At 67.3% G+C, this 14429-nt stretch overlaps 1 protein-coding gene across 5 annotated transcripts; it reads left to right on the top strand.

Annotated features, from left to right (window-relative positions):
* Window positions 1–581: 581 nt before the first annotated feature.
* HIF3A (hypoxia inducible factor 3 subunit alpha) lies at window positions 582–14130 on the top strand. Of its 5 annotated transcripts, XM_090056099.1 has the most exons (15): window positions 582–718; window positions 5393–5583; window positions 5713–5852; window positions 5936–6020; window positions 6120–6229; window positions 6432–6637; window positions 6998–7104; window positions 7346–7493; window positions 8060–8214; window positions 8741–8955; window positions 9600–9689; window positions 9771–10021; window positions 10243–10333; window positions 10475–10556; window positions 10662–14130. In XM_090056099.1, the coding sequence occupies exons 1-15, from the start codon at window positions 609–611 to the stop codon at window positions 10730–10732; spliced, it is 2052 nt and encodes a 683-aa protein (XP_089912225.1). In that variant the 5' UTR covers window positions 582–608; the 3' UTR covers window positions 10733–14130. The 5 variants fall into 5 exon arrangements, with proteins under 5 accessions (XP_089912225.1, XP_089912224.1, XP_089912221.1 ...); XM_090056098.1 differs by having other exon boundaries at window positions 5936–6229; XM_090056095.1 differs by having other exon boundaries at window positions 665–820; window positions 5936–6229.
* The last annotated feature ends 299 nt before the right edge of the window (window positions 14131–14429 follow it).

Genomic DNA, 14429 nt, shown 5'->3' on the forward strand with positions numbered 1-14429 from the left:
TCGGGCTGGACCAGACCTCGAAAGACCATCGGGTCCAGCCCCCCCACAGGAGCTCAGCTGGGGTCCAAGCGTCCAGCGTTTCTTGAGGGTGCCGGCACCTCCCCGGGGGGGTCTGCTCGGCCGGACGGTAAAGACGTTTCCCCTTGAGTCTGGCCTGAAACGGTCTGGGGGGGTTTGTGGCCGCTGGCCCTTGTCATCCCCTGGGGCGTCCCCCCGACCCTGGTGCACACCCCGCGAGCCTTGCACACTGCCACGGGGGGGTTGCAGAGATGGGGGCTTGGCTTATGAAGGTTTGCACAGCCGGGGGGGGCGCTTTGCATGACCGGGGGTTGCACAACCGTGGGGGGGTCTGTGCGCAAACTGGGGGTTTCATTGCACGAGGGGGGAGCCTGGCACAACTTGGGAGGGTTTGCACGGCTGGCGTAGGCTCACTGCATGGCCTGGGGGCTTTGCACCACTACACAAAGTCTTTGCGTGGACCGGGGGGGCCCTGCAAGACTGGGGGTTGCACGGCCGGGAGGACTTGGCACGCTGGGGGGTCCTTGCACGCCCGGCCCAGCCCCCGCCGCAGGCCCCACCCGAGAGGCTGCCCCCGGGGCGCGGAGCCAATGGCGCGGCGGGGGGAGGGGCGCGGGGAGGGGGTCCGGGACGCGGCGGCGGCGGCGGCGGCGGCGGCGGCGGGACGAGCCATGGAGGGAGCGCGGGTGCCGGCGCCCAGGTACGGCGGGGGCGCTGCCCCCTTGCCCCCCCTTGCCCCCCCGGGCCGGGTGCGCCCAGGCGGGGGCCGCGCCCTGCTCCGGGGGCCGCGCTGCCCCGGCAGGTGAGAGGGGTCCGGGGGCACCGGGCGCGGGCGGGGGAGCACGGGACGGCACTCGGGGACACGGGCCCCCCCACACGGCCCTAGGGGCAGGGGCGGCACGCGAGCGTGGCGGCACGGACACGGGGCCACACGCACGGGGGGCACCGCCACACACACCTGCACACGCAGGCACCGCCACACCCACACGGCGCATGTCACACACGAGGGGCGCCCACGGAGACGCACGCAGATGCCCAGAGACACGTAACCAGACCCCCTATCGACACGTGTGCACACACAGACCCCCGCAGATGCCCCTTTGCACACACAGCCACACCCACCCGCTCACGGATGGCGACGCGTGCGCCAGTCCGGAGACGCGCGCACCGCCACGGAGCCGTGCTCGTGGGCAGACCTCCACGGAGACACGGACACGCATGGGAGCACCAACAGGCGTGCGCACGCCCATTTACACACATGCGCCCACACACACAGACACACCCACCTACCGGTACCCACACGCCTGCACACGCTAAGACACACTTCTTTGGCGCCACCCCCCCCTTTCCCGCCAGCTCCCCGATGCTGACCGTGTTGCCAGGGCCAGGGCAGCCTCTGTGCTGCCGTGTGCCTCCCCCCGCTCGGTGCCACCCTCCTCCTCGAACCCTCCTGCACACACGTGTGCAAGCGTGTGCCTTCGCAGCTGGACCCCTGCCAGACTGCAGCCAGGCTGGGGAAGGGGGCACGGCGCCACCCTGAGCATTTGTGGCATGTATTGGACCCGTGTACTGGAGACCCTGGTGCCTGGCACCCTGCCCTGGCACCGTGGGATGGGGGGGCACCGACTGGGTCACAGGGTGTGCGGACCAGGTGGGGGGGCGGTCTCCGTCTTGGGGCTGAGCGGGGGCGGGTGCTGGAGTTTGGCACCTCCCTGGGCGTGTGCAGCTCCGGGCGCGGGGGCCTGGCACAACTGTGCCCTCTGTCCCTGCCCCACAGATGCTCTGACCCCATTGCCAGCCCCCCCCAGCCCAGCTGGTGTTTCTGGGGTTGGGTTGGGGGGACTGGGGGGGTAGCAGCTTGTGGGCACGGGCTCCTCGGGCATTGCAGCCCCCTGCCCACGATCGGTGCCAGGCGCTAGCTCAGGTCTGGCGTCTGTCGGGGTTCACGAAATCCCCCCTGGTGCCCCCCACCGGGTGCCAGGAGAGATGGGGGGGCCCTGCCCCGACGGGTAGGGCTGGTGCCCGCTTCTCCTGGACCCTGATGCCCCCCCTCCACGTGCCGGCAGTGGGCACAGGGCACTGGGACCTGGCGCCCAGCCCAGCCCCGCTGACCCTGTGGCCCCCGGGGTGGCGGGGGCCGCGCTGGGTGCACGTGCGGTGGCGTGCGCGTGTGTGTACATCACATGGCCCCGCCCGGTGCCAAGCCGTGACGTGGGGGGGAGGAGGGGCCGCGGCCTCAGGTCCCCGTGGGTAGCGGCGCTGTTCGGGACCGGGGGTGTGGGCACCGCGGCGCCATGCGGGCATGGACCCCACAGCGGGTGAGTTGGGGCCTTACCCCCTTGCTGGCACCCCTGGGCAGTGGTGGGGGGGCTGGCACTGGTGGGCACCGGGGTGTGCCTGGAGCTGTACAGATGTGTGGCTGCGTGTGCTAGGTGGGGGGGGCAGGTGGCAGCCGGGGGAACTGGAGTGAGATCCAGGCTTGCAGGCAAGGCGCCCTCCTGCCCCTGCCCAGCACCGCGTGCTCGGTGCTGTACACGGGAGGGCGTCCGTGAGGCTCGCGTCCCCGCTGTCAGCCTGTTGCTTCTTTTTAGGGGGCAGCCTCCTTCTTTCGGGGGGGTGTTATATTGGACGGGGCTGATGGGGTGCGTAGGGGAGGTCTGGATCCTGGGTTCTCTCCCTGGAAGGGGGCCCCAGGGGTCGGAGCTGGGGGCCCGGATGCCCGGTGCTTTCCCCAGATCTGGGGTGGGAGCCTGGGGCGCGATGCTCGAGACCGAAGAAGCTGGGGGCCATTTTTGCCCCAGATCTGGTCAGGAAGTGGTGTCTGCGGGCGGCGCGTGGTGTGAACGGGGCTGGGGTCCAGGACGCTCGGGTTCCCAGAGCAGGGCCCGCGAGCGCCGGCTGCCCGGGCGCCGGCCCAGCTCTCTCTGCCCTTGCTCCGCGCCCCAGGGCAGGCGGCGGGGCTGGGGGACGTGTGCCCACCAGGGGCCAGCAGGGGGCGGTAGCAGTGCGGGGGGCATCTCTGCCTTTCAAACTAATAACTAGTTGCCATCGTGTGGGGGCGCTAACGAGGCTGGGGTCTTCTGTCCTGTCCCTCCAGAGCTGAGTCCGGATGCCCTATACCTGCCCCCCACTTTGCTCTAACCATTGCACCCCGCGGCCTTCCCATAGCTGCACGCAGGCGTCCAGGCTCCGGGAGCGTCCCCATGGACCTGGGGGGCCTGGTCGTGCGTGTGCCCCCAGCCCCCAGGAAGGGGGTGCCCTGGCTGCGGAGGGGCCTCGCTCCCCCCAGGCCTGTCTGCGCATCGCTGGTGGAGCCTGCAGGGCTGGGGTGACTTGGGGGGGGCTTCAGCCCCATTGCAGCATTGCTGCCCCCCAAAACCTGCCCCTGGCTGTGGGTCCCCTTAGCTCTTGTGGGGGGGGGCTCCTGCACTGTCCAGCCCCCCCCCACGCTAGGCCTCTGTGTGCACCCCGGCTTCACCCCTTTGAGGGCCTGCCCCAGAGCTGCCCCCCACATGGGCGTGGGGGTCCCCTCTGGCAGTTTGGGGGTGCCCCCGCGGTGGGGCCGGGGCCAGGGCCGGGGCGGCGTTGCTGGCCGCGAAGGCAAACAGGAAGGGGCCGGGCTCCGGCTCCGGCCCCGGCCCCCTCCCCTCCGCGGGCTCACGTAGGCCGAGGCGGGAACAGGGGCCTCTGGGCGGCCGGCCAAGGGGGGGCGGGGGGGCGGCCTAGTCAGGCCTAGCACGGCCCCAAGCCTTAGCACTTCTACTCCCACGCCCCGCCGCAGCCGCCCCCCTCCCCACCCTGCAGCCGGCTCTGTCGGGGGGGCGGGGTAGCCCCCCGTCGCCGCCTCCTTCAGAGCGGGGGACCCCAGCACCCCCCCGCCACCCCTGCCATGGCAACGAAGCCTTTCCCACCGCTGCCCCCCCCCGCAGCAGGGCAAGGGAGGGTCCCCCCGGGCAGCAGGAGGGTCCGGACCCCCAGCTCCCCTCTGCTGCAGCTGCTAGACCCCGCTCCCCGCCTGGAGCATGTGTGGGGGGTGTCGCCCCTGGGGGGTCACGCCGGGAGGGGGGAGCTGGGGCTGGGGGGTCCCGGATGCCTGGGTCCGCGCCGGCCCCACGTGGCAGGTGGTGCCCCCCCCTTCCTGCAGCTGCTGGCGGCGAGGGCTGGCGCGGCGCCCGGCTGGGAACACGGTGTCCCGGACACGGGGAGCGCTGCCAGCGCACGTGCGGGGGGGGATCTGCAGCGCCGCACGGCTGGGCTGGACAGCTGAGCTCTGGCGGGGATGGTTTGGGGAGGGGGGCTGCCCCCCTGCTCTGGGGGGTCATGGGGGGCTTCACGGTAGCCCCTTTATTCAGGGCACTGCTGGGGGGAAGCTCACTGCCTGCTCTCAGTGGATTGGCTGAGCTGCCCTGGCAGCATGGCGGGGGTGGGGGGTGTCCCCAAATGCTTGAGGCTGGGGCAGCTCTGTGGGCGAGTGAGTGCCCCCCCATGTGCCCGTGCCGTGGGCGTGACTGTTTCTGCCCCCCCCAAGGTGCTGCCCAGACCTTTGGCAAACACTGGGGCAGGCGGCGGGGAGGGGGGCGGGGGCTGGGCACGGGGCCAAGGGACAGAGGGAACAAGCTGTTCCTGCACGGGACCGCGGGGGAAGGGGGGGCAGGGGTGTGGGCCACGGAGGAGTAGAGGGGGTGGGACCCAGGAGATTGGGGGGTGGGACCTATGACATTTGGGGGGCTGGGGGGGAGGGGGACCCAGGAGATTGGGGGCTGGGGAGGGCATAAGACCCAGGAGATGGAGGAGGGGGCTAGGTGGGCGTGGGACCCTGTGGGCTTGTGTGCCTGCATGTCTGTGTAAGCTGGTGTGTGAGTCTGAACGTGCAAGTGTGTGTGCAGACCTCTGCATACGTGTACATGCATGGGTGTGTGTGTCACCACGCATGTGTGTGCATGCTTCTGCGGGTGTCTGCCTAAACTTGCGTGTATCTGCGTGTGCATCTCTGCCTGTGTGCCTGCATGCCTCCAGAGGTTTGTCTGCACACGTGTCCCTCTGCATAGGTGTGTCCGTGTGCATGTGCACGCAGTGGTGTCGGCTCGTGGGCTCCACATGGAATGGGGTGGTCCGTGGGGGGTGTGGGATATGCTACCCTCCTACTGTGTGTGTGTGTGCGCGTGCGCGTGCATGCACGTGCACACACTTCCATCCAGGCCCCCAGCCCCTCCTGTGTTAACCCCTCAGACCCCACTCCCCTCTCTGAGCCAGGGCTGGGACCCAGGCGTCCAGGCCAGTATGGCCACGGGACCGAGGCGATCAGGGCCGGGACCAGGCGGAGGCGGGGGCCGAACCCAGGCGGCTGGCCCCTGACTCCCCCCGGCCGCGGCAGGTCGACGACGGAGCTGCGCAAGGAGCGGTCGCGGGATGCGGCGCGGAGCCGGCGCAGCCGCGAGACCGAGGTGTTCGTGCAGCTGGCGCACGCCCTGCCCCTGCCTCGCGGCCTCGGCGCCCACCTGGACAAGGCCTCGGTCATGCGGCTCACGCTCAGCTTCCTGCGCCTGCGCCGCCTGCTCGCCCACGGTGAGACCCCCTCCGCGGATCCCTCTAGGCCCCCCCAGTGCTGGGGTGCAGGGTGACGGGCCCTGGCGGGGGGAGCACCGGGGCTCCGCTGGGGGGTCCGGGCCCCACTGACCCCCGTCCTGCCCCCAGGGGCGTGGGCTGAGGCCGGGGAGGAGCCGGTGGCCGCCTGCTACCTGAAGGCGCTGGATGGCTTCGTCATGGTGCTGAGCGGCGACGGGGACATGATCTACCTGTCGGACAACGTGGGCAAGCACCTGGGCCTCGGGCAGGTCCGCAGGGGGGCTGCCCCGGGGTGCCCCCCCCGGGGGGTCCGGGGCATGCCCCCCCTGACCCCCCACCCCGTCCCCCCCAGCTGGAGCTGCTGGGCCACAGCGTCTTCGACTTCGTGCACCCCTGCGACCACGAGGAGCTGCAGGACGTGCTCAGCCCCCGGCAGGGTGAGTGCAGCCCCCCGGCCCCCCCAGCCCCTGAGCCCCCCAGGCCCCCCAGGCCAGGCTTGGCCCCCCCAGCCCCCGCAAGCCGGTCTGGCCCCCCAGGGTTCTCCAAGAAGCGGCCGGAGCCGACGGAGCGCTGCTTCGCGCTGCGCATGAAGAGCACGCTGACCGCCCGCGGCCGCACCGTCAACCTCAAGTCGGCCACCTGGAAGGTGGGGGCAGGGGGCCTGTGGGGGGGGCAGGGGCAGGGCAGGCGGGGTCTAGTGGGGGGGGCTCGGGCCTGGGGGGGAGCTGGGGTATCCTGGGGTCACCTCCCTGGGCGGGCTACTAGGGAGGTGGGCCTGGCAGGGCGGGGCTCACACCTTGTAGGGGTGGGACATGGCCGGGGCGGGGCTCTAAACCATCCCACGCCAGGTGCTGCACTGCGCTGGGCACCTGCGGACCTATGGGGCGGGGCCGGGGGCGGGGCCGGGGCCAGAGGAGGCGGAGCCGCCGCTGCGCTGCCTGGTGCTGATCTGCGAGGCCATCCCGCACCCTGCGCACGTGGAGGCGCCGCTGGGCAGCAGTGCCCTGCTCACGCGCCACAGCATGGACATGAAGTTCACCTACTGCGAGGACCGGTGAGGCCCGGCCCCGCCCACAGCCTGCCCCTTCTCCTGATAGGCCTTGCCCACAGCCTCCCACCCCACCTGGGCTCCGCCCACAGCCAGCCCACACCGGAGCTCCACCCGCTGCCAGGTTCTGAGCACAGCCCCCTCCCACCTCCACACGAGCCCCACCCACACTCAGCTCCACCCCCACAACTTGGCCCCACCCATCTCCAGAAAAGCCCTGTCCCTGGCAGGTCACCCTCCCCCAGCTGGGTCACACCCCCACTGTGACCCCACCCACCACCTCGGCCCCACTCTGCCTCCATTTCCCACCCTCTCCCTCCCCTCCCTGCCCCTGACGGCCCCCCCGTGACGCCCCGTGTGCCGCAGGATGGTGGAGGTGGCGGGGTACACGCCTGCCGAGCTGCTGGGCTGCTCCGTCTATGAGTACGTCCACGCCCTTGACTCGGATGCCGTCAGCCGCAGCGTCCACACCCGTGAGTGCCCCCCCACCAGACCCCAGGTCCCCCTCCCTGCCTCGTCCCCCCGGGTGCGCAGGAGCCAGGGGAGAATCCCCCCGCACTGCTTGCAGTATAGGGCTATGGACATGTCACTGCATCTTGCTCTCCTGGTGCTGCTGGGGGTGCCGGGGGCTGCCCACTCGGGGGCGGGTAGTCCCCCCGCCCCTGCTGCCCCCCTCCAGTCCATCCGGCTGACCCCCTGCCCTCCTTCTCGCAGTGCTGAGCAAGGGGCAGGTGGTGACGGGGCAGTACCGGTTCCTGGCCAAGAGCGGGGGCTACCTGTGGACCCAGACCCAGGCCACCGTCATCTCCAACAGCAAGAACGCGCAGCCGGAGGGCATCGTCTGCATCCACTTCGTGCTCAGGTGGGGCTGGGGCTGGGGGGGCACCGCAGGGACAGGCCCTGGTTCTAGGTCATTGGGGTTGGTCTCCATGGAGACGCGCTCCAGTTCTAGATCAAGGGGTCCATCATCATGGAGACAGGCCCTGGTTCTAGAGTAGAGGCGGTCACTGTTCTAGAGCTGCAGCGGGGGGTGCACTCTGGAAACCGGTTCTAGGTTGCGGGCTCTGGTTCTAGAGGGGGTGGGCAAGTCGCTGCGGTGTCAGGTTCTAGATCAGGGCCTGGCTGGGTTCTAGATGGGCTGTGCCCCCCCCCATGATACTCTAGAACGGGGGGCGGGGGGTGTTGGATGGACTCAGGACCCTCCCAGGGGTGTGGGGGGTTACTGGGACCGATATGACTCAACTACCGGTGTGGGGGTTGAACTGGGTCCAGCCAGAGCAGGTGATACTGGGACTCTCCGAGCCCTGGGACCAGTTCAGATGGGGCAGGGGGCAAACCCAGCCCAGACGCTCCGGAGAATCACCTCTGCGGGGCAGTCTTGGGGCTAGGATATGTGCTCCAACCGCAACCCCCCCCACCCCCCCGCAGCTGTGTGGAGGAGACAGGGGTGGTGCTGTCCCTGGAGCAGACGGAGCGGCAGGGGGAGGGGCGGCGCCTGCCCCCCCCGGGCCCCCCCGGCCCCCTGCCCACCGGAGCCCTCGACGACCCCGATGCCGGCGACACCATCATCAACCTCAGCTTCGGTGCATCCCCGGGGGCTGGAGGAACGGGGCGACCGGGGAAGTGGGGGGCGGTTTGGCTCCAGTTTGGTACTGGTTTAACTGGAAGGGAAAAGAATCCAGTTTCCAGTTACTCATTTCACTGGTCCAACTGGGAAGTGTTGGGGGCAGGGGGGCAAACTTTGCTCCAGTTAATTAATGGTGTAACTGGGAGAGTGGTTCCAGTTCATTGCAGGTTTAACTGGTCAGACTGGGAAGTGGGGACGCAATTTGGCTCCCGTTGGTTCCTGGTTGAACTGAAAGAGAAGGCAGTTTACTTCCAGTTTTGCTACTGGTTTATTTGGAAAGAATGATCTGGCTCCAGTTAGTTACTGGCTTAACTGGTCAGACGGGGACGGGTTGGATTCTGAGTCCAGTTTCTTACTGGGCAAACTGGTAGGGAGAACAAACAGGTCCCACAGAGTTACTTGCCTAATGAGTGGACCTGGGGGGGGCCGGGCCCGGGCCAGGCTCCCACTGGCTGGGGGCTGACCCCTGCCCCCTACCCCAGAGCTGCGGGGCCCGCGGCTCCTGGCCTTCCTGCACCCAGCGCACGTGAGCGAGGCTGACCTCCAGCGCGACCCGCGGCGCTTCTGCAGCCCCGACCTGCAGCGCCTGCTTGGGCCCATCTTCGACCCCCCAGGGGGCAAGGGGGTGGAGCCTCTCCCTGCCCCACCCCCCAAGGCTAGCACCGCCCCCAGCCGCCCCATCAAGGGCACCTCCCCGGTAAGGGACCCCCTCACGGGGGAGGGTTGGGCACTGGGGGGTGGGTAAGGGGGAAGGGGCTGGGATAGGGGTGCTCCGAGAGCAGGGAGCATGGAGGGCTGGGTTATAGGGGGTGGGGGCTAGGTTACGAGGTGTAGCTGGGCCTGGGGGGGGGGAGAGTTTGGGGTGGAGTCTGGTGGGGTGGGGGGCGGTAGCGGGTAGGGGTCCATTTTGGGTGCTGTGTTATAGGGGACGGGGTTAGGATAGCGGGTTCTCTGGGGGCAGGGAGCATGGGGGGCTGGGGTGTGATATTGGGTGTCAGGGGCATGGGGGGGCTGGGAGCGTGGGGTTGGGATATGGGATATCAGGGATGGGGGGATATGGGGAGCTCTGCAGCATGGGGTGTTGGGTAATGGGGGTGGGTTTGGGATATGGGGTGTAATTGGGCACTCAGGGGGCGGGGAAATGCGGCGCTCCGGGAGTCCAGAGCGTGGGGGCTGGGTTCTGGGTGTCTGTGGGGGGTTGGGGGCTGGGATAGTGGGCACTCTGGGAGTCTGGAGCATTGCGGGGTGGGTCCTGGGGGTGGGATAAGAGGTGTCAGGGAACATGGGGGTCCGGGATGGAGTTCACGCCCCGCTGACCCCCGCCCGCCCGCCCGCCCGCAGGCGCTGCCAGCCGAGCTGCTGCTGGACGTGGAGGGCGTCTGCGTGCAGAAGCTGTTTGCGTCGAGCGCGGAGGTGGAGACGGCGCTGCAGGTACCGGGGGGGTGCCCCTGCCCCGGGGGTGGGGGGTCGGGGCCCAGCCCTGCGCCCCCCGTGACGGCCTGGGCCTCGCAGGACGCGGAGGGGCTGGACCTGGAGATGCTGGCGCCCTACATCTCCATGGACGACGACTTCCAGCTGGGTGGACCCGGCGCGGAGCCGGCCTGGCGACCATGGCCCCCCCCGCGCCCGCGCTCCAGCAGCTTCCACGGCGCTGAGCCACGGCCCTCCCCGCCCCCCGGCCTGCCCCGCTGGGGCAGCGACCCCCGCCTCACCCAGCCCCGGCCTGGACAGCCCCCCAGGGCGCGGGGCACCGCTGGCAAGAGGTGAGGGCGGGGCTTGAGCGGGGGCGGGGCTTCGAGTGGGGAAGGGGCAGGGCATTGGGGAAGGAGGGGCCATGGGATGGGTTGGGGCATAAAAGGCTTGTGGAAAGGGGTGGAGCCTAGGAAGGGGGCAGGGATTAAGACCCCCGGCTTCCCCCCTAGCCACACTGGGCTGGGGGGGGCATTCCCTCCCCCCAGTGCCTGATGCCCCTGTGCCCCCTCAGGACCCTGGAGCTGAGCCTGGAGGAGGACGAGGCGTTGCCCCCCAAGAGGGCCCGCCCCGAGCCCCCCAGCCTGCTGCCTGCCCTCAGCCTGGTACGAGGTCCGGGGGCAGTGGGGGGTGGGGGCTGTGGGGGGGCATTGGTGGAGCAGATGGGAGGGCCAGGCAGGGCTGGAAGGGGGGAGATGGGGGGTGGAGGTCATGGTGGGGCCTCCCCTGAGCGGTGCCCCCCCCAGGGTTTCCTGCTGAGCATGGAGGAGGGGCTGGACATCAGCCCCCCGCGGGGCAAGAAGCTGCTGGCCCTGGACGAGCCGATGGGTGAGTTTTTTGGGGGAGGACCCCTTTAGAGCTCCCTTCCCCCCCAGGGGCATCCGGGGTGGCAGCAGCTGCTCACCTCCCCCCCCCATTTGTGTGCCCCCCCAGCCCTGCTCCGGGACCTGCTGCCCTTCGCGGTGGACGCCGACCTCCTGGCCGACCTGGCCCCCAGCCCCTGACCCCCCCTGTGTCCCCCACCCCCCCGCGGCCGCCCCCCACCAGCATCTTCTTGCCTTCCCCTCGGGGCCCTGTGACCACATCCTACCTCAGCCCTGCCCCCCCGTGGCCCCCCTGGGATCGGGGCATGGGGGGGACCCCCCCTTCATGGTGCTAGACCCCCCCCAGGGGGCTTGGGGGCGCCCTTCAGAAGCCAAATACGGGGCTGAACAGGGGGAAGTGATGGGGTCATCAAAGCTGGGGGGTGGGTTCTCCGCTCCCCATATTGCCCCCCTGCCCTCCCCTCCCCCCAGCCTAGCAGGGACCCTTTGCCTGTATGGGGGGGCCACGCGGCCCCCCCACCCCTTTCTGGTGCCTGTTGGTGACTTGTTTACTGGGGCCTCGCCCGTTCCCTGCCAGGGGGCCATGATGACCCCCCCGCCTGGGGTCTCCCTGGGGTTCGGTAGCCCATGCTGGGGCTTCAGTAGCCCTGTAGGCCCCCCCACCTGAATAACCCTATAGACACCCCAAGAGGGACCCCAGTATTTTTGGGGGAGGGGGGTATGTGGACGGACCAGGCCTGGATCCCTCTGGCCCCGGCACATGGGGTGGGGACAGACATTCCAGCCCCCCTCAGTCCGTGAAATCTGAAATTGGGGTTTTTTAGCGCTTTGTTTCTGGGCTCTGGTAGGGGGGCGCGTCCCATCGCACGAGGGCCACGCCCCGGCTTGCACGAGGAGCCCGGATGCACAGGTGGGGGGTCGCTCCCCGCGCCTGGAGTTGTCCTGAGGTCACGGCTGCAGCTAGTGCTTGGATCAGGCACTGGGGGCTGTCCCAGGATAATCCCAGACACACGGCCTTTATCCCGGGGTAACGGCCTTCATTCTAAGAGAATGACTTTTATCCCAGGGTAACAACCTTTATCTTGGGATAATGACCTTTACCTTTATCCTGGGGTAGCAACCTTTATCCTGGAATAATGACCTTCGTCCCAGGAGAACGACCTTTTTTTCTGGGGTAACAGCCTTTGTCCCTGGGTAACACCCCTTCAGGGCTTCCTACAGCCAGCACAGGGTTATTTCCCTTGGTGTAAATGAGTCATGGGCTGGGCCTTCAGCTCCGCCCAGACACTTTGCATATGAACGAGCGGTCCCACGTTAGGGGTGGAGACTCTCCTGCAATCCCCCTGGGGGGGGTGAAGCTACACTAACCCCTCCTTCCCCTGCCAGACCCTTACCCCTGGGTAAGTGTGGACAGACGGTGGCTCGCCCACACTTACAGACTGCCCCCCTCCCCCACTCATTAACCTGCTTTTATTGGGTGCTGGTGGCAGAGGCAGGGAGGGGAAGTATCCTGGGGTAGGCAGTGGTGTGGATGCCATTAGACTGGGGTAAGTCTCTTACCCCCAGCAGGGTGGAGCTCCTCCTCCCACCCCCAGTTTCTCCCAGTACCAACCAGTTTCTTTGTGTATCGGATCTTGAACTCGCTTTCGCAAAGCGCCCACCCCGACCCTGGGGCTAAACGCACACTCCCGGGGGGCTCATATGCCCTTCGCACTAGTGTCGAGGCTCGCATGTGTGCGATAGAGCCCGCCCCCCCCCGCCTCTCCCCCCCAAGTCTATTGTGCTTGATGATACCCCAGCAAAACAGCATGAGGAAAAAACCTCCCCCCATCTGTAGCTGGGGGGGGCCATGCCCCCCCGACCCCCAGGTGCCAGGCCCACCCCCCCTGGGCCCGGCACCCCGGCAGCTGTTCACAGCCGCACACAATCACACGCACACACCAATAGACCAGCGCAGGGGGGGCACAGGGGCAGCCCCCCTACCCCCCACCTGCGCCACCTCCGTCCTCACCTTGTCTGTGGGTCCCATTCATGTCAAGTCCCCTCCTGCCCTGTATCGGGGTCTCGGTCCCCCCAGCCACAGCCCCCCTAGATCTAGGGGTCTTCCCCCCCAGCCTGCCTATATTAGGGGTCTTGTCCCCCACGAATCTAGGGGTCTTGGCCCCTGCCCCAGGGGGCCTGCCCTATACCAGGGGTCTCTGCCCCCCCCAGTCTGGGGGTATCACCCCTGCCACTTGACCTGCCCCATATCAGGGGGTCTCAGCCTCCTGCCAGCCACGGACCTCCCCAGAGCTGGGGGTTTCAGCCCCCCCCAGACCACGGCAGCTACTTTGAAGTGGGGTCCCCCTTTGTGGGACCCCCTTTTTTAATGGGGGGCGACCACAATCACTGTGATACAGAGGACCTCCCCATGCACACAGCCCCCTCCCCCCACCCCCCGGAAGGGGTTTGGGGCGGGGTCACGCAAGGCTGGGCCCAATCCTGAGCTCACCAGTGTGGAAGACAGGAGCCAGTGGGGTAGAAGTGGTATCAATCAGGAGTGACTTCGGAGAAGTTGGGGTATCTGTGGATGCAAATGAGTGATCCCACTGACACCCAAGGGATAGAACTAGTGTAAGTCAGGAGTGTCTCCATAGGCACTGATGGGGTAGAACGGGGCATCAATCAGGATTGCCTCTGTTAAACCTTGGGGTATAGATTGGTGCAAATCAGGAGTGAGTCTCCGCTGTGGGGTGAAACTGATGTCAATCAGGAGCAACTCCATTGATTCTCTGGGGTAAAAGTGCAAATCAGGAGTGATTCTGTTAGACTTTGGATAGAAATGGTGTCAATAAAGAGTGACTCCTGTGATGATTAGGGTAGAACTGGTGTAAATCAGGAGCAGCGCCTTTGGCACCAATAGGGTAGAAATGGCTTAAATCTGGAGTGACCCCCCATAACTGGTATATAGATTGATGTAAATCGGGAGTGACTCTGATTTCCATGGGGTAAAACGAATATCAATCTGATATTGCCCCATTGATTCTTTGGGGTAAAAATGGTGCAAATGAGGAATGAATCCACTGATTTCCGTGGGGTAAAAGTGGTGCCAAGCCCAATCCACTCCCATTCATTCTCTAGGGAAAAACAGTACAAATCTGAAGTGACTCCATTGCTCTCTGGGGACAGAAATGGTGTTAATCAGGAGTGTCTGCATTGGCATCTTGGGGTAGAATGGGTGTAAATCAGGAGTGACTAGTGGAATTGGGAGGCACAAATTGGTGCCACTCAGGAGCATCCCTGCTGACACCATTGGGGTAGAACTGGAGTCAATCTGGAGTGACTCCCCCCAAGTGGTGGGGTGTAGAGTGACTGATTTCCATGGGGTAAAATCAGTGTCAATCTGGATTGACCCTCCTTGATTCTGTGGGGTTAAAGTGGTGCAAATCAGGAGCGATGCCGGTGGGGTGGAACCAGTGTTGCTCTGGAGTGACTCCAGGGCCAGGCTGGGCCAGGGGATTTCCGCGTGTCTGTAGCGTGTTCTCGCCGTGTCTGTCTCTGCCTGTCGCTGTCGTGATCATAAACATGTCTGCTAACGACCCTGCCTGGAGCCTTCTCATTTGTGTGTGTGTGTGTGTGTGTGTGCATGCGTGTGGGGAACGACACACACATGCACAGCCCCCGTTGCTGTGCTAACCCAGGCGTCCGGGCCCCCCTGCTCTAACCACTTGACCCCACTCCCTTCCCACGACCCAGGACAGGCCGTGGCGCCTGGGTCTTTGGTGCCGCACAAGGGCAGTGGTGAAACATGCCAGGTCGTGTTGCACAGGCACGGGCTGCTAGTGCCACATGGGGGAGGGGGCTTGCTACCCCTAGGGGAGCATTAATGTGGGGAGGC

The sequence above is a fragment of the Crocodylus siamensis genome, chromosome 6 (assembly GCF_052110815.1).
Source record: "Crocodylus siamensis isolate JL-2025a chromosome 6, ASM5211081v1, whole genome shotgun sequence".
In the NCBI taxonomy this organism is placed as follows: Eukaryota; Metazoa; Chordata; order Crocodylia; family Crocodylidae; genus Crocodylus; species Crocodylus siamensis.